Raw genomic sequence first — 25,703 nt, 5'->3', positions numbered from 1 at the left:
AATCCACCTACAATTTTTCTACATCCATTTTACAGCTACTCACATTGCCATGAAATTCTTGTAGAGCTTGAAAAACTAAAGCATTAGCCATCTCATTTTCATATAAGTAATTAACACACACATCTTCACTCTTGCTTTGGGACTGCATAATCAAATAAAAACATACTATAATTTAATCAGGAGGAAGCACACACACAATCACACACAAAATGCATTATTTAGATGTGGCTATTAAAATAAAAGAATAAGAAGTGTTCCTGTGCTCTGTTTTGGGGAAGGGAGGGTGGGGGAAAATCAACAGCAATGCCAGAATATTATGAGTGTTGGCTGGCAGAACCCACACAGCTGGCTGCTGACCTCCTGTACACTTGGTCAGCACGTATGATTAAGGACACGTGCACATAAAATAAGCTTTCTTTCCCTTCCTGAACCAAGAAGCTGCTTGAACACCTCCTGAGCCTAGGTGCTTTTTCGGCACAGTGCTTGTCCTAAGGTTTCTCAGATCAATGCCTACAGGTTTTGTACAGCTTCACTAGTAATCAGCAGGCACAATCTCTTTTTCCTCATTTAAAGCACAGGAGAAAAAAAAAGAACAGAACTATTTGTCTCTGGTTCTTTGTAGGAATTGCCACATTTGATGGTTCTTCTAATACAACACATTACTGTGTGCAATAGCCTGTAGCAGATCATTCAGTGGAAATTGTATACTCACTCCAAAATGGACAATTACCTGACAGCTGCATCATAATGCCCTGGAATATAAGAGTTTATTTACCCTTTAACATGGCTTCTTTGATGAATACACTGTAATTTGGAATATATTTTGATTTTGGAATTGCCTTCTTCAGCTTTTAACTTGAGGAAGCAGGTGGTTTGACGTTGAAGGCTTGAGTTGGGATTGGAAGAAGCAACTCCCTTAGACCTTATTTACCCATTGAAAGAGGACCATTTCAGACAAGCCCCTCTCCCCACTGCTCAGTCTTAGGGAAGATGTCACCAACGGGAATGTTCTTCCAGGCAAAGGAGAAAATTTTAACATGATGGAGATTTGGTGATGGAGCCCATCACTGCTGTAGGAGGAGTGAATCGACTGTGACGCCGTGACATCTCTTTGCAAGTGTTAGAGACATGTATTGCTGCAGCCATCTGCTGTTGGAAGTTCTGCCAGTGCATTACATTAGAGATACTCAGATATTACATGTTGTGGAAATCCTCACAGTAAGTAGAGATCCTAAAACATTTGTTGGTACTTATATTTGTTGGATTCTTCAGGATTAGGCTAGTTGCAAATGCAGCAGTTGTGGTGGTGGTGTTAGTTGTTCATTTTTACTTTTGTCTTTTAATAAGGCTGTTTTCCCTTAATGTTCACTGAGTTATGATCACAATATGGCTTACAGCAAGGCCACGGTTATAATGGTGTATTTCTCTTCCCATAATACTGCATTTGTGTTAGCTAGCTTTTAAGGTTTCTTATGTTTTAATGAAGTTATTAAAGTGAATACTCTGACTGCATAATTCATGAGCATTCACTCTGTCTTCAAAGAAGCTGGTCTCTAAACAATTTTTAATTATTCAATTCTGTTCTAAGACATCCAACCAAGCCTTTTGAATGTGAATGCTGTACTTAAAATACATGTCTGATTGTAGAAAACTAGCTTTATTTCTGCTGTAGTTCCATTTGGTCCCCAGAGATGGTTCTGATTTATAGTATTTGCTTGGCAGATACAGAGGTGCTGTGTATTTTCCCTTTATAACTCATAAATATTGAGATTAGCTTTCCCACATAATGGCTGGGATTACAGGCCACTTTCTCTTTCATAACTGTATCTGCAGCTTTCTGCTGAAGGAAGAGCACGTGGATCCAATCAAAATTCTTTTCTCCTTGCAGTTCTTCCTAAGCATTAATTCAGCATAAATAGGTACAGTTTAGGGTCTGCTATAATATTTGCTGCTTGGCAACAGTTCCTAAGGTGATTCCTGAGTTCCTGCCAGCTAGGGCATCTCCCCTTCACTGAAACTTGAGGTCTGAGTAGGGGCAGTGAAGAGAGTCAGCAGTGCTGGGGAGATAAGGGTACACTGCTTGCTACTAGGATATCTTCCTGGTAATTAGATAGAATACAAGCAAATCATACCTAGATAATACAAAGAGAACAAAAACCACATTAGCTTTCAAAGAATTTTAGAAGGAATAAAACATACTGAGATTCATCCTGAAGTGATGATAAACTAAGTTAAGACTAACACTTATTATCAGCTATTAAGAGATGATTTTTTGACATAAAATAGTATTTTGCCAGTAATACCTACAGCCACTGTAGTTCTTAAAAAAGGCATTAAAGACCCAAAGGGTCTGAGTAGCTAAACACCCATAGCAACAGTCTGTCCAGGTGCCAGATCCAGTCTCTTTTCGAGGTTCAGAGGGAAATGCTTTTCAATGTATTCAGGTAATTTACTTCAATGATTGGCTTAGTCAAAGCAGGGAAAGCTGCTGGAAGTTGAAACGAAAGCATTTACTTAATGTTAGGAACAAAACTGCATACAAATGACTAAATGACTAAATAAATGGAAATCTATAGAACTGCCTGCATAAATGTGCATTAATACTGGGAATCTTCCTACATAATAAAAAGAACCACCATATTTATTGAACAAACCATGTTTAGCAGCTAGTCAGATGTTCTGAGGGTTAAACAACCATTTTTTCTTCAGAAAATAACTAAAACTACAAATACAAAACAAGATTAAAATTGATTGACATAAAATGTTCACACTCATTTAAATCCATATATGAAATCACTATCACTTTGATTTAAATGAATAACTCATAAGGGAGCTGCAGATAATTCCTGCCCTCTTTCTGGAGAAGGGACACTAAACCTGATTAAAGTATCATAATTCATAGAAAACCCTTCTGAACGGAATGGCACTGCTGAGCTGCATTGTGCCCTTATGAAGGAAGTAGCTAGATTATGTCTCTGTGGCCTCTTTGAAAAAATTAAACTGCAAACTGCTTTTGAAATCTTCCAATTTTGCAAATAATCTAAATGAATTATTTTTTTAAAAAGACACAACAAAACAAACACAATGCAGTGATTTGGGAGTCTAAGTTCCCTTGATTTGCTGTAGGACCCTGAACTTCTAAGTCTCTTAGACATTTTGGGTGAAGGGTACCTATAAAGCCATGTAACCCAAGTTTACCAAATTCAGACAAATAAATAGAATTTCTTTACAGCTTACATTGCTAAATATCACCTGCCAGATGTCAGATTCATTAAAAATGCATTTGACTATAATTTAAATAATTAAAATGTCATTTTAAAACATGGATAATTGTTTGCCAGAGGTCCTGGCTCTCCAGAATTAATAATTTCCACATTTTGTGGTGACTTGATGAGCTCAGGCTTAACAGTTCCAGTGTCTGAGCCAATGTTTGCTTTAGTCACAGCCTGATGTTGCAATTAAGTTTAAGACCTGGGAGTTTATTGCTCAGATGGGTGATCTGGTTTTGTTACAAGGAGTCTAATGAATTTGATGATTACTTTGTTGTCTTTTATTGTCTATTTCCAAAGTAATTTGTGCTTGGCTTTTGAATGCTAATAAAATTTATGAAAAAGTGCAAAATGCTGGAGATAAAGGTTTTTTTTCTTTGCAACTATAGTAACCATTAAATTGGATATATAAGCAGAATTAAGGTTTCAGCAGTAGAAGGCCTGTAAAGTGCTATGGAAGGTAACAGTCTCAATCTACTTTGATCAGTCCCTTGCTTTTGATAGGTACTTTTGTAACTGGGCTCTCTATCTGCACAACTTGAATATACATGTTAAAAATTAAGCATGTATTTAAGTCTGATTGACCACAATTACGGATTTAATGAATTTCTAAGAAAAAGTTCAGAAGACTACTAGGCCACAGTGACTGGTTCCTTGTATTAGGACTAAAGATAACATAAACACTAAAGCCTTCTGCATCTCTGATGTGCAAAGGTATAGCAGATATTTACTAGCAGCAGTAACACTCAAGATGTGGAGGGAAGCAGCCAGAAGGAAACTGCAAGGTTGCCCACTGCTGTGGATGCTTGGCAGTGCTGTGCCAGACCTTCTGCAGGAGCCAGGGCCTTGCTCCTCCTTTTTGCAAGGCAGGTAAACTCCACAGAGAGGCATAAAGGATGGATGCAAGAGAAAGCAGAGCCTTTTCCAAGTGTCTCTCCTCTGTTTTTCCAGCACCTTCTCCAAAATAAAAGGGAAAAAAACAAAAAATGCACATTCTAAACTAAAAAAAAACAGGTACTTTTTTCCTATTTTTGACAAACTTCTTAGATTTTTTTTCCCCGTGTCTGCATCAACTACATAATTTTCACCTCTTGCTAATGGCTTTCCCACAGTGACAGTAAGTGCTGTTGAGTATATGGGTAGCATTCAGTTTGAGATAACTTCTGATTGTCAACATTTTCCCACCTCTACTGCAACTCAAAACTTTCAGTTTTGCAAAACAAGAAGCCATTTCAGTATCCAGAGAAAACAGCAGAACTAGTGGGGAAAGTGTTTGCTAACCGAGAGGAAATCCTGCCACCTTCATTTCCATTAGCGGTTCCACACTCGGAGAGTTGGTATTATTTAGAGTGAATAATGACAACAGAATCTCAGCTTGATTTCAAAAGTTATTTCTGCATAATTTATTCAAAAGATCAATTCCTAATAAAAGATACTGGATCCACTTTAAACCAACATTATTTCATCTGTAATTACTGCCTCAGGAATACCATACTAACTGCCATTTATCACTGTCAGTGACTTCTGAATTCCTGCTACAACCATGGTATCCTATTGGGTTTGTTTGTCTTGGAGAGAACATGATGTTTCCAGTTTGGCATGTGCCTAAGAAAGGAGAACAAAACCTGTCATCCCCTAGAAATATATTTAAATGTCCCCTATGTGCTGCAGCATGTAGAAAACAGTAAGCCCATTCATTTCCTTGCAGTTATTTCCAACTCAAGGCATTGTACTGTCCACCTGAAGTTTGTAGGTCTTCAGTTGAATAGTGTTTCCCCTGTCCCTTTCTTTCCTTAGGAGCTGAGTAGCCATTATCCATCATATTTCTCACAAAGCTTAGAAAAGAATATAGATGCTCTGGCTTTTAGAGCTACACTTCATTCAAAAACGGGGAATCTAATGAGAATCTAATGATTCTTTAGGAAACAATCAGGAAGTAAATGTGCCTAAGAACATTAATTCGTTATTGGTTAAGTACAAGCATAAGGAAAAGTCTTAGTGGTGTGTCCCAGTCCAGTGCCCATTTTAGACAAGAAAAAGTTGGATTGACTGAGGTAATGACTACAACAATATTTTGATGTCTTCTAATTTATTGTCTGTTGCTCTGCAAAGACTTTAGAAGCAAGTAAAAAAAATAATAAAAAAGGTAACCAGTAACTGGTAAAAGGCTTAGTTTCCCTGCACTTTGGAAAGGTCCTCCTGTTATTGTTAATTAAAAGTGGTAAATAAAACCTTCAGGCTTGCTTTTGGATATAACTCTTCCATTGTGGCAAGATTATAAGAAAATTAAGCATTTTTTATTGTCTAATGCAAAATTGGCAATTACATAATCTTGTAAAAGTCTTCAGTTTTAGAGCTACACTGGAAATATCCTCATTCTCAACAGTTGGTAGAAACTCTCTCTTTTAAACAGAAGATATAAAATAAAATTATTCTGGAAAGACCTCTCCTTATAAAGCATCTTGTTATTTAATTTGGTCTCAGCTAATTGGCAATTTAGACAGCAATCTGTGTCCAAATTCCAGACACAGTGGACAACAGAAGCCTACACAGAGGCTCCATCAGGTGCCTGGGACACAGCCCTACCATAGAGATGCAGCCCTGACACCCGGTGTGCTGACTGCACTCTTCCTCAGTGATGACACATCATCTCTCTCACAGTGTGTACAGCCTTACTATGAGGAAAGACTAGAAGGACTAGCATGTGCTGAGCATGTTGGAGATATCAACTTCACTGACTACCACAAGTGTGAGATGGTCATTTTGATTGCTAGTGTACCTTCACATAGGAGCAATCACACCTGAGTCCTTCAAATGCAGAAACAATTAATCCTAGCACCTCAACCAGCAGTCAGCATGGTGACCTGTAGCGAGCTCCTCTATTATGTATTATCAGTAACATTGCAGGGAAATGTTCATGCTTTGTGAGATTAAACAGACAATAGGAATTGTAGTCAGATATTTTTTTTCCTCTTACCTGAATAGTCTGTATTTATCTCCAGGCAACAGGAGAGAAGGAAAGTACAGAGAGCTTGCACTGTCATCTGTTAACTCTTCAGACCTTGTCTTGGAGTGGAACGCAACATAAAATCAAACTCCATTTTTTAAAGCTAGAATGAGCTTTGATGTACTCAGTCATGCCCTAACTTTCAGAAAACATGAACTGCATTTTCCAGACAGCAAACAAGAGCACCTACCTTCTCAACCAAGGGATCTCCAATAGGAAATTAGTTGATTTTCTGCCTTACAAGCCTGCAAAATCTACAAGCAGATTTTCATACACATACCTGATAGTCCACCAACATCCATCTTCTTCAGGTTCTTTGCCTCCAGAATGACAACAGTCAGTTTGCCAGCAGTAGGCACATAACGAAGGGAGAAGCAGATATCACCCAGTTTTTCTTGCTGTGAAAGCAAACAAGATGGGGTGTTATATTTTAATCATTTTTTGTAACTTTTAGAAATGCAATTTGGAAAGTCCCAGAGAAAATTAACAGGATTGTATATCAAACTACTCCTATAAACACAACATTCAAAGGAACAATATCAGGTATCTGCCACAAGTCGCCCAGCTGAAATCCTTGATAACCTCAAGTCTGTTGCAGCAACTGGAGTCCACAGCAATTATTCTGTATGGAGCCAAATGACAAAAGTGCTGGCTGCAAACTAGGGTATACTGCTCAGAATTTTGCTCCTGACAATCAGGGTCCTACAAATACTGTTTGCCAGTCATGACTAGGGTTTTTTTTCCTAAGTTGTGTTTCAGTGGAAATCAATCAACATACATGCATACACAACCATTAGGCAGTTTTCCATGAAACAGTAACATGAGTCTTTCTTACCACACTTCGTCACAAAAGCAAGAAGTAAAAAATACACAAAGCACAAAACATTCAGTATGAAAAGGACTTGTCTCCTATCTGATGGGTAAAAATCCAAAACCAGGAAGACAGGCAGATAAAGATCAAGAAAGCACACGGTGCATCCCTCCTCATATGATGAACGGTTGGAATGATTCGGTTTTGCCTTCAGCCTTGTAGGCTATCATCTGGGATCCTGCCAAATGCAATCTTTTGCAATTAATTGCTTAGTACCTTCCCAGAAGTCCTGGGGAAGAAGGAAAGGCTGAATTATGTTCAGAATTACAGGACTGTTTTAAAAGGAGGAATAACAGATTTAAATTTGCAGACATGAGAGAGAAAAAGAGAATACTGTTTAGAAATGATCACTAGGAAGATCCAAGCTGCTTTCCTCCTTCCTTTCAGGCACAAGGCTATATCTAGAGGGGTAACAAGGTTGCTTTTGAGACAAGAAGAATCAGGTTACACTGAACAGACCAATAAAGCATTTCAGACATCACTGTTTACCTTTCAAAGCCAGTAGTTCTTATGGCAGATGTCTGTTTCCATAATTTATTCCAGCAGTAGAGTATAAAGTACATTTCTATGAAGATATATCTCTTTGGTTCTGGTCTTTTGTCAAAATAAATTGGAAGGCTGGTTATTGAAAAGTTTTGAGGATGTATCCAAGCTTTTTGTTAAGACACTAGGTAATTTTTTGTAGGAATTATGCATCTTTTCCCTGTACCACAAATGCAAAAAGACCATGGAATTTACCAGGTTTGAAGAGCCAAGGGGAAAGAGGCAAAGTCAGAACCCTACCTAAAAAGCTGGGGGGAACATTGAGAGCAATTGGCTCTTCTATTCATGGATGTAGCAGGTATTCCCCAGAGAAAAGACAGCTCATGGCCTTAAGGACTTTATCATCTGTGTAAATGGAACCAAAATGTTCCTTTCTAACTTGAAGTTTTTATCCCGTCTTGGATAAGCATTTGCAGTATATCAATCTGAAGAATAAATACCAGATAACCAGCAATACTTCAGTTTGTATCTTTCTCCCTTATCAAAAGGTTTGTAGGCTTGTCTCAGAAGACTTCGTTGTGGAATCCTATGTGGGATTCTTTCTTGTTCCCAACAATGGACAAGTGGCATATATTAAGAACAGCATCATGTAGTTCTAGTGCAAAACAAGCAAACAACAATGTAGAAAGTGCAAGAATAATGCAATCCCTATAAAGTGACAGACCTTGAATGGATCAGTGCAAGTTGGGAAGGAGACCAAGGGATTGTAATAGACAGTTCCCTGTAAACCATCAGCTCAGTGATCACCAGTGGTCAGAAAACATGCAGAGCAAACACAGTTACATGTAATCAGGAAATGCTCAGAGAGAACACTACAGAATAACTTCTGATGTTAAATGTGTATATTACATATAAAAATGCTGTCAGAGTGCACCCAGGCCATTACCTTGAAAACTGGTGCAGTTATGGTGTCTTCCTCACCTCAAAAAGGATAGGATAGAATTGGCAAAGATTCTAAGAAAAGCAGCAGGAAGGATCAAAGATATGACACAGCTTCTGTGGAAGGAACAGCTAAGTAGATTAGGACCTGAAAGGGCGTGGTTGGAGAGCAGTATCTTAGAGACCTCTGCCTGGCCCTGGAGGGCTATAATGATGTTATGACCTTGCTCAAAAGAAGTGAACGTAGTATCAGAAAATCTACATTTTTAACTCCTATCTAGAATAACTACAATGCCTTTCACAGCATGGACTGCACTTCTATGGAAGTCTATGGAAGTCTAAGGATTTATTATTTCACCTTGTCTGCATCTACTGTTATAAATCCCAGCATAGATCATGGAAATGTGGATTTCAGCCATGCAATCTTCACAGCTCTTGCTCAGCTCTAACTGAGCCTGCAATGGCACAGTGACAGCAGAACACACTCCTGTTCCCCTGACACTTGGCTCTGGAAGTCCATATTGGATAAGCTAACAGTGAAGTTGATTGATCACTTGCAGCTTGTTCAAAATGGAAGAAATCAGTTGCTCATCAATTTGTGTTACCATGATCACAACTCACCCAGCTGCCCAGTCTTCTCTGCCTTCACCATTCTATTACATGGTAGAATTGGTTTAGATTAGCATGGCTGATTCACTAGGCTCTGAATAAGACTGAAACAGGGTATATTTGAAAGCTCATTTTAGTCCCTCATCTCAGGGATCTTTGCATTCACCAGATATTCAAGGGCTCTGCCCTCGCCTCTAGATTCACTTGGCAGAGCTTTGGTTATAGCAGCTTGGGAATTCCTCAGAATTGTATTTCTCAGAAATGTACCTCAGGGACAGACTAAACATTTTGTGAGGTACTTTTAAAACAACACCATGCTTCTAATTGTTCTTCCTGTTCTGGGTTTTTTTTGCACTTGTGTTGAGACCAATGTGTTTAGTAAGCATAAAATGGTATTAGGATTGTTGATTCTGATCTGAGTGCTTCAGCAGAGGCTGGAGGAGGTACTTAACAAACACGGTTATTGCCACGGAGACCATCACCTCTCGTAAGCCTTTCTCTATCTGTAATCATGTTATGCTTCTGTGCAAATACCGCAATTGTCTACACAGAAGAGTAATTTTATGAGAACATTTAAAGCATTTCTAGCCTCTTTTATTGTAATTTTAGCTGCAGGAAGCACAGAGAAGAAGCCAGCATCATGTAAACTGCTAGTTTTCCACAGATCACTAGCAAGCCATGGGAAATAGCAGCAGATGATGGGCTCATTCCAGTGAATAATTTGAATAAAAAGCAAAGGTACCTCTTTAAATGCCTACTGAATCATGCTTAGCACTTTTTTTCTTGTTATTAAAACCTGTACTAACTGCACTTCTTCAGTATTTCTTGTAATTTAAACGTTTTCTCTATGCATGACTGCCACAGTTTCATTCCTAAGCTGTTGTGGTTTTTTTGCATGTACGGGATGTTTGGATCTTTTTTGTTTTAAATTTAAAAATATTTGTCAGGCAAAATACTGCAAGTGGCGGAACTGCAATGAAGCAATAAAAAGCAATCACTAGAGGTGTGGTTTGCAGGAGATAATTACAAACCCCTGCAGGGCTGTGAGGTACAGATGAGTGTTTCTGCTATGGTGATTATCTCATGGAGGTGCCTTATTGTTATTATGAATTTCTTTCACCCGTATGTATAAATAATTTATGTTAGTAAATTAGTTTGATCTCTGACAGAAACTGTAAGTTAGTGTTAGAAACTTCCAACTGGGAGGTTCATATACATTAACCTATTCATGTGTAATGCCTGAACACCAATCAAAAGACTCTCTCCATCTAAGCAACTTAATAACTTCACTACATTTAAAGGCGATGCAATGGAGCAGAACATAAATGACACAAACAGCACTGCTAACACTTCTTCAGCTTTAGAAAAGGCTATTTGAAGTTCTGTTGAGAACCAGGACTTTTTAGAGATGACTCTAACTGGCTCCTGCCTGTCTCATGGTTCTTCTCGTATTTGTCAGTAGTCATTTTTGCCCTGACAGTAAACTCTCCTAATGAGCTGCAGAGAAATATGCTATTTATGCAGATTAGTCTCATTTGCACTGCAGAGTCTCTAACAACGATATCTATCTTCTTAATATAAACATTCTCCACATTTTTGTGGAAGATATTGTGAGAAAGTTGATGCTTGCAGCTCTCTTGGTAAAAGAACACCAAAATAATTAGCCAAAGAACTAATATGCTTTTTCCTAATTCGATCCAAGACTCCAAAATTGTCAGTAGAGGAAGGATATAAACAAAGTGAGGTGGGTTTCTGACTTCAATACCTGTGGATATTTGCATATGCCTGAGAGAAACACAAATGGATGTGGTTTACGGGTGAAGACCCATGATACAACCAATCTTCCACCAATCAATATTTAAAATGGAAGATCATAGTGTTAATTGTATGGTTTTCATCCCAACCAAAATGTTTTAAAAGTCTGTGAAGAAAACAGGGACAGCACCAAGGTGGATTATAAAATAGAGTCTTTCAAATTCAGAAAACCCAGGCAAACCATAATGATACGATCCCTAATCCTAAATTCCACATCCATGGGTTTCAGACAGTTTCAAGGCCATCATATTCTGTCTACACATGGAGATCTCCAACCAACAAATTCCTTCTCTTGGCATGTAAGCCATGACTACATGAAGTGGCAAAGGTGTCAAAACAACACTACTAACAGTATCACATGGATGCAGACATGGATGACATGGACCAGCTCAAACTTCAATTAAACCACCATAGCAAGTGGGCAAAATTAGCAACCCATATGCATAGCTGGGATCTACAATTGGGAACGCATTCCTCCTCTACACCCCACAGGATAAACAGGGACCATAGTGTGAAAAGGAACTGGTTTGTTGGACTCCCCCTTTTCTTTAAACCTGAAATGGTACTGCCACAGGAGCTATCCTGAACATTACCAGTTTTAAAGGCATTGAACTTTTGATAAATAAATGGTTAAAGAACAAAGCAGAAAATTTCAAACAGGATCATCAGGAAAGACAGACAATCTTTTTCTCTTATGCTTGCAAATCAGGGACCAGATGACCCCACAATATGCAGATGACTCCCACGATTAGGCAAAGAGTGGGAAAGGAGAACCGGAAGGAGAAAGAAAAGCTGGAGCTAATGTGTCTGCTTGTTATTATAGCCCTTTTGGAGACTATCACATGAATATATATGCACGCCAACTACCACTGTACCCCAGAGTATATGAACTACCTTTGGGATAAAGTACTGAGAACGGCAAGGAGAGGCAGAGTTCTCCCCAGCCTTTTCAGTCAAAAGGCTGATTACAGCTGATAACAGAAGTAGCTATTTCAGACTTGCAAAATGTTAAACCATAAACTCAGTTAAGGGCTTTAACAACTAGGCCATTAATCTGACCAGCTGAATAATTCCTTTGCTGTCTAAAAGGATTTCATGCCTGTGAATAGAGCAGCCTAGCTGTAATGCAGCTTGCAGTAAATAGGTGCCAAATGCCTCTGGAAATAAGGAACATCTTCATGACTCCACCTACTGCGCTTTTGAAAAAATTTAAAAAACCCAATAAAATATGAACAGAGAATGCCCTGCTGTACATTTCCTTATTCAAGGATCAGTCTTGATTCAGAGGAATAATTTGCCTGTCTTCCAAAATGGAAGTACATAGTGTCTGTGATCTCCCTGTTTGCTTTTACTAACATTATTTCAGAATGGCCTTCATAGGTTACACCCTCTTCAAATGTGCAAACTTGGTCATAAAAGGAACTTCCTGTTAACATAAAGTATTCAGTTAGAAGCCACTTAACAAGTAAATTAAGAAGCAAAGCAAAGTGAAATAGGTTACAGTAGGAGATCTTGGGGAAAAAACAGGGTTCTTATGGCAAAGACGTAGAGGGCTCATTTCTGATGCTATAAAAAAGGGACTAGTGGTGACAACAGTCTAAAGAAAAGATGGAACGAAGACTGATGTAGGTGAACAGAGAACAGAAATAGAAGCAAAGGTCCACGAGGTAAGTTTTAAAAGGGGCAGACAGGGAACAATCTTTCAAATGAAGTGAATTTATTAAAGGTATCAGCAGGTGGTATCTGTAGGGATACAGTCATGCTATAAAGTAGGAGTGAGGAAAATCCAAAGGAAACGGTTTAATTGCATATTACTTTTGATTGATTTCCCTACTACAGTCCTATTCTCTGACTCCTTTGTGATGCAACTTCTGCTGCCAGCACCACTTTTTAACTTTGCTTAAAGTGAACAGACCCAGCAGAATCTTCCTGCAGAAAGAAAATCTACTTTTTTTTTTTTTTCCTTTCACCCCCCTCTGAACAGTTCTACTTGACAGAGAAATTCTTCACAATTCTCTGTCTTCTCACTGCAATATATATATATAAAGGTAGAAGTCTGTGTTTATTTTAGCTGCCCTAATTATGCAATATTCTCCAACACAATGGTAAATCATACTTGAAAGCAAGTTGCACAATAATTCAAACCATCCAATGTTATTAAAAATCTAACAAGTCAGGTTTTGTCAGGTTTCTCCTTTTAGTTCTCTTCATTACATTTTTAACTGCTTGGAGAAAGCTCTTCCATTACTGCTTTCTAAAAAGCAGAGGAAATGGAAATAGAAAACTGTTGTCATTAGTAGAAAATGACACTTCACCATCATCAGTATAAAAGCATTACAATCAGCTGCCTCTTGCAAAACGAAAAACACTGTGGCTGACGGCACTTGAAATCAAAGTTTAGCAGGAACGCACTCTTTGATTTCCAAACAAGGGACAACGCTACCAAACATACTGAGTTCTTAATTAAACAAGAAGAAAATTAATTTCTTAAAGAAATCACAGACAGAGGAATGAATTAAAAGACACATGTACACCTGAAACCATAGTCTGGTTTTCTGTAACTCTGCCTACACACAAAAGATTGCAGCTGGCTTCTCTGCTTTAACGATTGCATCTTGCTCTGTTTCGCCACTTGGCTTCTCCACAGCTCCTGTCTGATCATATTTCTAAATGTCACTCACATTTATGCAGGCCAGTGCACAAAACAAAATTAATTTAACTGAATGGCACATTAATATTATTACTTTTGACAGCATGGAAAACTTATTAACTATAGCATGTCACAAGGGCAGTCTTCTAGTGAGTAGTGTAAGTACAACAGTGAAAGGAAATGTAATACATTTGAAAGGCTTTTTTTTTTCTTTTTTTTTGGCTTATCAGACACTGTGAGAAGCCCAATCACAAAGGCTTTCCACAATTATTAGAATATTGTATGTGCATTGCAGTCACTTTACAGAAAGTGCTTGTCCTCCTGTGACAAGATACAGGAAGCTGCATGCAGCACAATAGCCTTGCTTGATTTTAAACCATCTCTTGTAGTATGTATGGGCTTCTAAATGCATAGTAAATGTAGTTTCTACTGCCAAGAATATCTTAGTTTCCAAAAGCAATTGACTCCAAAGCTTTAGACTATGGATTGAAACTTCAGCATATATCCAGAACTCTAATTAAGAATCAAATAAATTACAGATTTCTTACTTTTAAGATGTACTACTCTATGTGGTACTGTATTAAAAACCTGGCAAGAAGAGAGTTCTTCCTACAATGACCATATATTATCAGTTAATGAAGAACAGAATAAACAGATTAAACAAACCAGTGGGTGGGAGTGATTGGCATGATGGAGTGAATAATCCTCTACAGCTGCTGGTAAATTCTGCTGAAATTCAACAGCCCCAGGGAAAGACTATCAGGTGACTTTAGTGCCTCCAGTACTGAAGCTATAGTCTATTTCTAATTGATCTGCATCAACTACAAAGAGAAATTCCATGGAATTTTGGATTACCTTCATAACCAGCTATTTTTTTTCCTTTCCTTTGTAACAGACTACCAAGACAAGACCTTGCACCAGTCCCAGCTACATTATAAATAAATGGTTCTTTTTGCCACACAGCCTTGTTCACTCAAGTCCCCTGGATGTGTCCTCCTTTCTCTCATCTCTTACTTGCTGTAACATAAGTTCAGCTTTCATGCTCCTCCTTAACATCCCCCAGCACTATCTGCAGCTCCCTTCCATAACCCCAATCACAAACGCCACACAGTACAGCAGCCTCCTCCAAAATCTCCTAAATAGGCAACTAGGCAAGAGGCAGTACATGATGTGGTTGTTTTAAAAGTATAAACTTGCTGGTTAGCTAGAAGAGGGCCAAATGGAACACGGGGACCTGGCACATGCTCAAGGATTTCCCTGAACAGTGCAAGAACTGGAGTATCTGTCCTCTTTAAGGCATTGCTTTCATTAAATTTATAAGAGACTTCTTACAATACTCCCTAGATTCTAGAGCAGCGGGCATCACAGTTCTGTGCCTAAACCAGTCTTTATTTTCACAAGAACAAAACTCAGCCACACAGGCAGGTCAGGATCCTCACTGTACTGCAGCCAAAGTGGTGATCTGTAGAGGCTGCAGACCAGGAGACTGCACAGCAAGCTGAAAAAGAACTGTATTTGAAAATGGAAAATCACAGACAGCTCATGGGAGTTTACAGCTGATAGGTGAATCTTATGACAAGACAGTTCTCTACCTGTGATTTATCAAAATGAAGAGGGCTTTTTGCTTCATGTATCATTTCACTCAAGTCAATGACATCTTTTATCTTTATCCACTGCTTTTGTGCTACAAGCACAGGAAGGATTTGAAATCACTTTCTGTATCTTTCCTCATCTTAATTTGAAAAGTTTTCTTCCACTATTCTCTTTACTAATTTTGTACTGAAGATTTTCCCAGAGCATCCAAACTGCCTAAAACATGAGATGGGGTCAAGGATATGCAGCTGGAAAAGAGGCAAGCTGAAAACCCTCAGAGAAGCTCAGAGCCACTCTGTTCTAGTGCTTCCTAGTTTCAGGGAATATGTTAATGACACATGCCCCATTCCAGAATGCCTTGCATTGGAAGTTTTAAATTCAGCTAATTAAATATTTGTGCTCAGTTCAAGATTAAGTCCCTTTTAACTAGTGCTATGTATTCAAATCTATTGACTCACTCTTAGCAGACGTATCTCCACTTCTTAAACTGAGCATTAAAATATGTGATTTTATGAAACTACTGAAAAATATTAAATTTTTAAAATAAATACATACTTGAAAGCACATCTTTTATTATTCCACTTTCCATGGCTATTTTACTTCGAAAAACTCTCTTAACACATTCTTTAGGAAGACAAGACAGCTCATCAAAGGTCATCATAGCAATCAGTACCACACACTGAATTCATTAATCTCTTCAGTAGAAAGAAAGAGGTCATTGCAGTCATCTATAGAAATCCAGGAAAGAAGACAGCACTTATCATGAGATCTCTGGCTCAATGATGTTAATTTTTAATAAATCTTAGACCACAAGGGAAATTCCAAAGGACTAGAACAGTGCTAATATGATTCCCATTTTACTCAAAAAAGGCCAAATATGATGAAGTGGTATCTATCAGCCATTTGTCTTTCATCAAATTCAGATGAAACGAGGAAGAACTAACAAAAGTCTGCATTAATGATGGTTTAAAGGATATGAACTATAATGAATGTGAAGTCACATGGTTTTATGGAAAACAGGTCTTTTCAACTAAAACCAGATTCACTGTTTGATAAGATCATAAATTTGGTTGATGAAGGAAAACATGTAAATTTTTTTTTTGTTCTGTTCAGGGTCTTTTGCTGTTTTTATAGATGTGGAAGATATTTCTGCTGATTAATAAGCAGGTGATACAAGGATTAACATAATGGAGAATAGTAATGCAACAGGTTTGTCAGAGCGAAAGTGCTCTTAGCTATAACCTGTCACACAGAGTACATTTTCATAGAGCAAAAATTCTACATCCTAAGACAAAGAAACTGAAGACTATTTCTGTATAGCTACTGAATCAGGAAATATATCTTACAAGGCAGTGCCTCCTGCTGAGGATTCAGGGTCATAAGCTACAGCCTATGAACTGCTAGTGTAATGCTGTGCAAAACATTCCATAGTAGAAGTCAGCAGAAGCAGCTGGTGACTTTGCCTCTCTGGAAAGGATATAAAGTATACTGCACACAGTTCTTGTGTATGTATTTAAAATGCTAAAAACTACAAAGTAGGTAAAAAGTCACAACTCATTGGGAAAAATGGAGAAAAAAACCCTGATTGTGAAAAACATAAAAGGTAATTTTTTTTCTGCAGAGTGTTGTAAGTGACTTGATTACAGTGCATAAGTAGTGTTAAGAAGAGGAAGCATCATGTATTAAATTGCTTGAATCTACTGAAGAAGTGCATATCAAGAATCAATGACATGAAGTAGAATCCAGTAACATCCAAATATCAAATAAAGCACACATTTTTAACCAGACATAGAGTAACTGCTAAAGCTGTAGGGGATGTGTTATTTTCTCCATTTACTTATGTCTTAAAATCAGTAACTTGCAACCTCTTTGGGTTTGAAGACCTTCTAAGAGTTTTCCAGCAGAGGTGCAAAGCTGCATATAGCAAATGCTGGTCTACTGTCCAGCAGCATTCTCTTTGTAACCTTTGTCAGTAAGGTCTCACACAGGATTTTCCAGAGGAATTTCCATGGAATTCTGATCAGGTGATATTAAAATGCATTATGGGAGACTTGGTTTTGGTGAACGTCTACAAAAAATATGCAGGCAATGCTGAAAGTGAGGATGCCATCAGGAAATCTGAGCTTTGGAGCTTGTGGCCATGCAGCCAGGACAAAATACCATAGGCTGAGAACTGGATGGTTTGCAGCTCCTTGCTCCAAAACCAAGCAAGGTCTAACTTTCCAGTTTGTAAGGGGGTTTCCTTGTGCCACCTTCCTCCCAACTTGGCACAGAAGGAGCATTCCTATCTCCTGGGTACTGCTTGTTGATTTAGTTTGCTAGGAAATAGTAGTATTTCTAAACAAAAGAAATATTTTTTTGAAATGGGAGGGTTTTTTTTCAGAAAGAAAATGTCACTGTTATCTAGTCTAGGGTCTAGGCAAATAAAATAGATCCACTTTAAAGACCTGTCATCCTCAGGGAGTTGTAAGAGCTCATATAGTGATGCCTTCTGGCAACAAATACAAGGAATCAATGAATAGGTGGGCTAAAAAGTCTAAGGAGCACATCCCAATGCTTATATACAAGACAGCCACAGCTTTATATGTAGTAACTGTGCTTGAGGGCTGATTAACAGGTAGTTTTCATGGTAGCGAAAATAGAAACCGTACATTTTCAGAGGCTTAAATTCTTAAATTGTGTGACCACTGTTTGTGCTCGTAGGAACTTAAGGCAACTCTACATCTGAAATCTAAGCAGGAAGCCAAGATTCTTAAGTCATTCTGGAACACATGATTGCTGCAGCAAATCCAATAGAGATTAATTGAAAGATGTTCTCATTTACAATTATCATATATCAGAAAATATTAAGTTTTGTATTTCATGTTTTCAATCATAAAAATCGTAATTTTCAACACACTATATGTGTCCATTTTTCCTTTAGGCTGATGGATGAAACTAAGGGCATACAGTTCTCCACTAAGAAATCAACTAATAGCTTAACATCACAAACAGACATTCTGAAGAAATAATATATTTTTTTTAGGAGATTTGATTTGCTGTATCAAATTGCAATGGGAGAACTTGGTCTTCATTGTGAAAAAAAAGACGATGGGGAACCATGCAGACATTTGGATTGCACACGAAGTTACACGCTGGTTTTTTTGAAGGGCTTTGATGCATTGTCATTTAGAACTTAATGTTCAAGAATCATCGAAAAAGCAAATGCAGGGATAAAAATCTGCTGTGACAAAAAGGAAATAATGGGTTACAGATGTGCTGTGCATGAACTGCAGCTCTTACTTTATGACAGAGACTTGTAATACTTGTAGCTACTTTCTGTATAGTAAGTACATGCAAAAAAAATTAGAGTAATCAAAATTAATTCAAATGACCCACATCTCCTGGAAAACTTGCATGCTCTAAAGCATCACAGAAAATTAATGTTCAGCCTGACTGATTAATGTGAAAGTCTGAATGTGTATAAACACTTCCAGCATAATCCACTGCTATCTAATTCTGGGCTGGGCATTAAGAGTCAGGGGATGTCAGCTGCAGACCTCAGGGCACTCACAGGAAAATGAACTGCTGCCAGTTCTGAAGCCTGAGCTCCACTCTTCAACAGAGATCCTCTTGTTAATCTTCAGTTACTGAAGAAGTTATGGAAAAACAATGCTAAAACAACTGGATTCCAGACAACCCAGTAGGTCTCAAGATCACCAGAAGTTATTTAACTAGCACCTACAATTGTTAAAGGATCTAACAGGAAGCTCAGGCACTATCTGCCCACTGCCATCCATTCCACTGAGAAGCTGCAGTGCCACGTTCTATGCTGTAGACACCAAAAGCAAGTTATAAACCCCACATAATGGTAATTTGTCTAGGTAATGACTTAGAATTTTATGGCAAAGTCTCTGTCTAAGAAGATATTTGAACTCAAGGTCAGCCACAAGTGGAAAAAAGCACTAGAGTTCCCAAAACTAGTTCCCATCATCAATGGCAATTACTCCTAACTCTGTTCTCTTGTCGGCGAATGCATCCAGCCGATCAAGCAGCAATAACATACTACTTTGAACTCTCATTCTCACTACTGGTTTGGAAACTCCTACCTTTGGCACTATTTCAGTAATTGCAATTGCAGACATAATGCTCAAGGAAAATGTCTTGGCCTCCATGTAATTTGATTCAGTTTCAGGTATTTCTTTTCATCTAGTGCTTGGCCAATAAACAGCACATACAGACAAAATCCAAAAGGAGATAAAAAAATTAATTTCATTTTCACACAGATGATTGTAGCTCAAAGTGAGTTGTGTCCTGCCCTAAGGAGACAGTAGGAGTAGTAATTCTGTGGTAGTGACCATACTAGAGCCCTCTACAGAAAGAAATCCTACTCTGAAAACTGTGCTAGTGGAAAGGACAGAACACCTATAGCAGCACTCCATCCATCCAGCAAATGAGCCAGCCAGGTGCCACCTGAAACAAAAAGTCCCAATTAATGACATTAAAGGCTGCTTACTAAACTATTAAAGTCTGCCCAAAAGCTTCCACTAAAGAAGATGCATAATCAAAGAAAGATACATTTCTGATCCATATTCAGGTCTACATCTCAGGTCTACATCTTCTACACACACATCCACAGTGAGAATATGCTGAGAAGTGAGGAGGTGGAGTGATTCACAGAAGTCTGATGTCTGGTCAGGACAGATGCTAAAAAGCAAGAGCCACTTTAGACCATGGGGGCTAAAAAGTGAAGCTTACTTATAACTGCCTCACTCAGGTGTACAGAATAATGGTAGAAGTTAAAAAAAAAGGAAAAAGAAAAGAAGAAAAAACCTAAAAGAGTAAGAAATTGAGAGATAAGTCAGCATTTTATGATTTTCCCTTTGTGAGACCAGTGTTATCAAAGTCTGGAGAAAGAGACAGTGAGGAGAAATGGTTTGAAGTTTTGACAGTGGTATCATTCTTGGAGGGAAATTCCCCACTATTAGAATTCCAGATGACAGAGAGATTAAAAAGTTTGAAATGTGTAGCGCCAACATTATAAATGCTCATGCTAAGATAAGGTACAGAAAAGCATTCACATCCTTTTCATTCCTGTATCCTGTTCATCTCTTCAAGTCTTATGTATGATGTAGAGTTACCTAAGAACACAAAAAAATAATATTTGCTTTGATCTGTGTCACTAAAAGACTACCTGTAATTAATCCTTCAAAAGGAATTGTGTATAAGTCATAGACTGAAAGATCTTAAAATGTTCCCCATTAACCTACAGGGGAAGAATGTATAAAATCCACAGAGAAATAACAAGAAAAAGTTTTTTTCTGCAAATTATTATATTGTACAATAGCATCATGCCCAGCCTGAATTACACATGGACAAGAGGAAAAGGCTATGATATTCCAAATGTTTTTAGAATCTAATTGAAATCATCATGTCCTGAGTGTTTATCCAGTTATGATGATAACAATCACAGAGTAAGCTGCAGAAGGCCATGGAAAAGAAATAAGAAAGAAGTACAGGGTTGATTGCCCTAAAAACCACCCAGCTTTGGTTGAACGCTGAGTTTTATAAAGCAATCAAAGAGGTAACTGCAGGAATGAATTATCACTGCCATCCATTCTGCCTATAAACAAGTCCTGGTAAAACATCCTAAATTCATCTACTTTAACTCTTCAAATATTAACATAAAAACAATATGTCACCATTTGACTCAGGTCCCACAATCCTCTCGATCCCCTACCCCTCCCACCCAGGTAGGGAAGGAGAGAGAGAAAAAGAGAGAGACTTGGCTGGATTGAAAACTAAACTACACAGCTTTAATGAAACACTAATGATATAAGAAAATATATACAGTTATATACAAATGTGCTTAGGTATGTGCAAAAGCCTCTCGCCCCCCCCCATCCCAGCAACTCCCACAGCATCTCCTGAGCTGCAAACAGTCCCGAGAAATCCTGGAGCTGCTGCTGAGAAAGCACAGAGTGATGAGGGTCAGGAAAGCTCAAGCCTGGAGGTCAATGGTGATGGATGGACCGAGTCCTCCCCGGACGCCGGCCATGGATGGAATGGAAGGGAAGAAGAAGCAGGAAGGAAGTTGTCTTCTGTGATCTCTGACCTTCCTCTGAGCTTACGTAGATATATGGAATGGAATATCTCTGGCCAGTTTTGCTGTCTGTCTAACTCAGCCTCCTGTGGGGGGGGTCACAGATCTCCCCATAGTGTCTGAGCTGGCAGAGTAAAGATGTGACCTTGAAGACCCAGCAGTTAGAAAAACATTCCACTCTTATCAGTCTTAGCTGGAACACTGGTTACTAGTTAAAAGAAAGTTTGCTGAAGGAAAAAAAAATAAAATCAGTAAAATTGGCTTCATCCTGGCTCAAACCAGGACACAGTAAAAGCCTAAGAACACAGAAATGAAAATACAGTATTATCTTCTAGATTCTAACTGATTTTTCTAACATAAGGGCATTCGGTGCTAATTCCTGTAACAGGTACAATGCAAAGTGCTTCAAATGCCAGTTAAGCTTGTTGTTGAACTAAACTGAAACAGAACAGGCTCTCAAAAGAGGTTAAATGGTTACTATGGTAATCCCTGGCATGGTCTAAATTGGTGTTAAAGAGCTGACAAGGGAAAAAAATGAAGAAAATGGCTCATCCCTTTTTTTCTCAGATCACTATTCCTAATTCTTTAACATTTAAATAAATGTTAAATAAATACATCTTTCTCTGATGCTCTAGAAACCAAGATCTTTTAGTTCTAAGTGGAGTAGGCACAACAAAGTGAGGAGACCAGAGTGGGATACTATACCTCAATCTTTAAGTGAAAAAGCTGTCATCTTTGTGAGAGCTATTCTTCCTTGTGACTGTTAAAATGCTGGTCTCTGTTCTGAAGGTCCTTCTAATGACACTTAGGATGGATTATTTTGATACAGCATCTTATAACTTCCCTTAGCTCCTGATCCTAGCTTGTAACAGCAGTCAGCTAACGATTTTTGTGTCTGTCAGTTTGCAAAGGAAGAGGAGAAAGGGAAATAAGGAATTGCCCTGCACTACTGCAAAGTTTCTGCCTAGAATCCCAGTGAGAATGCAGTTTCTCCCTCTGGATAATGCTTTCACTGATGGTGGTAGTAACAAAACCAAGTAAATACATAAAAGTCTGTATGGAGAACAATGTAGGAAAATTTCATATATAGCATGTTCTGTGGCCCTTTTGCACCATTCAGCTGATTTTGCAGATGCATTTGCAATCCCTCCCAGATTAACAGAGTTTTGTAACTGGGAGTACTCCATGATTATGTCTAAATTCCCTGGAAATCCTTCCGAAGCCTCCATCTAAAACATCTCTTTGTAGCTTTATTGCTTTCCACTTGGAATATACTTCAACCCATGCAAATGACTGATACATCAGCTATCTCAATGAATCACTTGCAGGTACATGGAGAATACTTCTAGCATCTAAGTGATAAAAATTCTGTTGAGACTTTTTAAGAAGAAGTCTAGGATGATTTGGATGTCTCTAAGCATCTTTCTCAAAAGCCTATAAAAACAACATTCAGAACATAGCTTTCCAAATGCTACTGTATGTTTAACATCCAAGTCCAGTGCTTTTGAAATCCTTGGATGGTCTGGACTCTCTGCTATTGAGCATTTTAAAACACCCTACACTTGAGCAATAAAAACTTCCACAATAACATTAAGAGGCAGAGGTCGGGAATTGTCTACTATTCCTTCCTTCAGCCTTGTAACTTTCTACAAGATCTTAAGGAATATATCTAGAATCAGCTTTAATGTAAGTATTATCATTTTGTGTATGGATCATCAGCTGCTCAGCATGAAGTGTAGGATCTACTTTGTCAGTACAGTTTAACCTCAAGATACCCTTCCACTCTTGAAGGTCAAATGGTAATAAGTAGGTTTTTTTGACAAATAAGCAATACAAGTTTTTCAGATCTCATAATGAATACTGTCATGAAACAGAAGGGCCCCTGCAGAGCCTGAATATAACACTATCACTGAACTCCTCCATCTTGTCTACTGTCCTCTGTATTTGCATTTAATATCTGTAAAGCCAGACAGTCTGCGATTACTCAAGACAAGTTCCCTTTTGATTTCAAGTAAGCCAATTACATTCTTTCTGTAATAACACAAGAGCTCCTGAAGAGAGTCCAGAGAAGGATCACAAAGATGCTCTGCTGGCTGGAGCATCTCTCCTATGAAGACAGGAGAGTTGGGGTTGTTTAGCCTGGAGAAGAGAAGGCTCTGGAGAGACCTTATAGTAGCCTTCCAGTAACTTGAAGGGGGCTACAGGGAAGCTGGGCAGGGACTGTTTACAAGGGCATGTAGTTATAGGACAAGATGTAATGGATTAAAACTGGAAGAGAGGAGATTTAGGCTAGACATTAGGAAGAAATTCTTTAGTATGAGGGTGGTGAGACATTGGCTCAGTATGTCCAGGGGAGCTGTGGAAGCCCCAATCCCTGGAAGTGTCCAAGGGCAGGTTTGACAGGGCTCTGGGCAACCTGATCTAGTGGGAGATGTCCCTGCCCAAGCAGGGGGGGTAGAACTGGATGATCTTTAAGGTCCTTTCCAACTCAAACAATTCTATGATTCTATGAATGTTTCTGACTTCCTAAGGTAGGTGTCTCTTCCAGAGAAGTTGTTAAGAAAGGTAATATTCAGCAAAGCTAGATAGTGGGATTGTCAGCAGTTTGAGCATGAAAGGTAAGTAAAGAAATGCATAATTCTAATAGCTTGAAACTGGACCATAACTACTCAAGTCATATGGTTTTACCTTTAAAATAACATTTCAACTTCTTCAGTTTCAAGATGAAAAACAACTGCTGATGAATTTCAAATCACGCTTGCTTACTCTTCAATTAAAAAACCTCTGTTTTGTTCCCTGTCTCACTATCAAATTCAGTTCCTTTGCAGGACAGATGTTGCACTTACAATGCTGAACATGTTCAACATTGTGCATTTACTGTATGTAGCTTTCCCACATAAGCTGAAAATTAAAACCGCTTAGATCTAACATTTTAAAGTTTTCAATGCGTGTAAGAAGACATGAACTTTAGAAAACTTGAACTTCATGCAGAAAACACAGTGATCCAATATATCACGCAGCTAAATAAAGGAGACCTCGCATTTTAAAATATCTTTGATATTCTGACAGCATCTTCATAATGATACTTTCTTTTGCAAAGCAGTATGCTATCTCCAAAGCTGTATAAGAACTAAATATTATTAGAGATGGGAAAGGGCTATTAGATAATCTGTCCATCTCTGATCTAACTGAAAATGACAGTGATTCTCTACTTCGATTCGACAGAGACGTTTGTAAAAAATGTGCTTTTCTCCTAACTCTGCAAATTTCAGTGCTGAGGATTCAATAAGCCAAACAGCTTACTCACTTCATCAGTCTCCACCTCCTATGCAGCATAGTGAGTTATTAAATATAGCTGTTTCAGGCCTGCTTTTCCATCTCCTTGTTCCTCTTTTCAAGTACAGGAAAGACGAATCCTCATGAACACACAACACATCAAGCTTCACAGAATTGGTCTTTCACTCCCCAGCTGCAGACCATTTGCATCTCACCTCTTTGCAAGGCAGTACTGTAGCACCTCTCCTGCTTGGGATTGTGTATCATGCAGGACAGAAGCTGTTGTGCATTTTTCTGGTGTTTTCCAGTAGACTTACAACTCAGAAGCCATGTACAAAATATATTCAGTGCAACCCACTGTGGTACGAACATGCATCCGTGATGGATGTCTGATCAGACAATGCATAGAGTCTTATGTGATAGCAGTTGCAAGAGGTCTGCAGAACACTTGGTGGACACTGGCAGATTGAAGATCCTTTTTTTCATGAAACAACGCTCTGCTTCTCCTCTGCTTTCAAGGGGAAGAATTGTTTCTTCTCTTCCTTATATTCCTTAAAATTTCTTGTAATGTTTGCTATAACAGGTTTTCAATTTAAGTACCAATATAACAAAATGTCTGGAGGTAAATCAGTCCAAGTATTCAGAAGATGACTCTCAATATGATTCACATGGCTGTGAGCAAAGAGGTCTGTCTGGCCTTCTGTACTGGAGTGATAACAGATATTGGATGCAGTGTGTACTCAGATAAAGTTAACGTCAGTGACATCTGGTAGATGACACAGAGGAGCAAACTCCTGTCATCTGTTTTTTAACACTGTGTGCCCAAACCATTATGTGTCAGACTTGGTAAAAGTGAATAATCTCTCAGTATCTACCACTCTTCGCTCCCATGCTCTCAGTCTCATGAGACTGAAGGACTACTAGATAAATCACCTCCATATATTCACAAGGACAGCAGAGATAAAGGCAGCCGGAGAAAAACAATTCAAGGTATGCAGCTCATTAGCAGTGCCCTCCCCAGTATTTAGCAGTCATTGTACAGACTTGTACATTCCCAAAGTCCTCTTACAGTCATAACAAATTCTTACATAAAGTCTTGTACCTTCAAG

At 38.4% G+C, this 25,703-nt stretch overlaps 1 protein-coding gene across 1 annotated transcript in view; it reads right to left on the bottom strand.

The window, feature by feature from the left end:
• Nucleotides 1–25,703, bottom strand: part of SYT1 (synaptotagmin I) — a 94,025-nt gene that overhangs the window by 44,669 nt on the left and 23,653 nt on the right. The window contains exon 5 of the mRNA XM_010008040.1: nt 6,557–6,674. Coding sequence (XP_010006342.1) covers nt 6,557–6,674 — 118 coding nt within the window. The remainder of the gene's footprint in view (nt 1–6,556; nt 6,675–25,703) is intronic.

The sequence above is a fragment of the Chaetura pelagica genome, unplaced genomic scaffold, assembly GCF_000747805.2.
Source record: "Chaetura pelagica isolate M959 unplaced genomic scaffold, ChaPel_1.0 scaffold50, whole genome shotgun sequence".
Lineage (NCBI taxonomy): Eukaryota > Metazoa > Chordata > Aves > Apodiformes > Apodidae > Chaetura > Chaetura pelagica.
The sequence above is the reverse complement of the archived record's forward strand: the minus strand, read 5'-3'. Positions and strand labels throughout refer to the sequence as shown.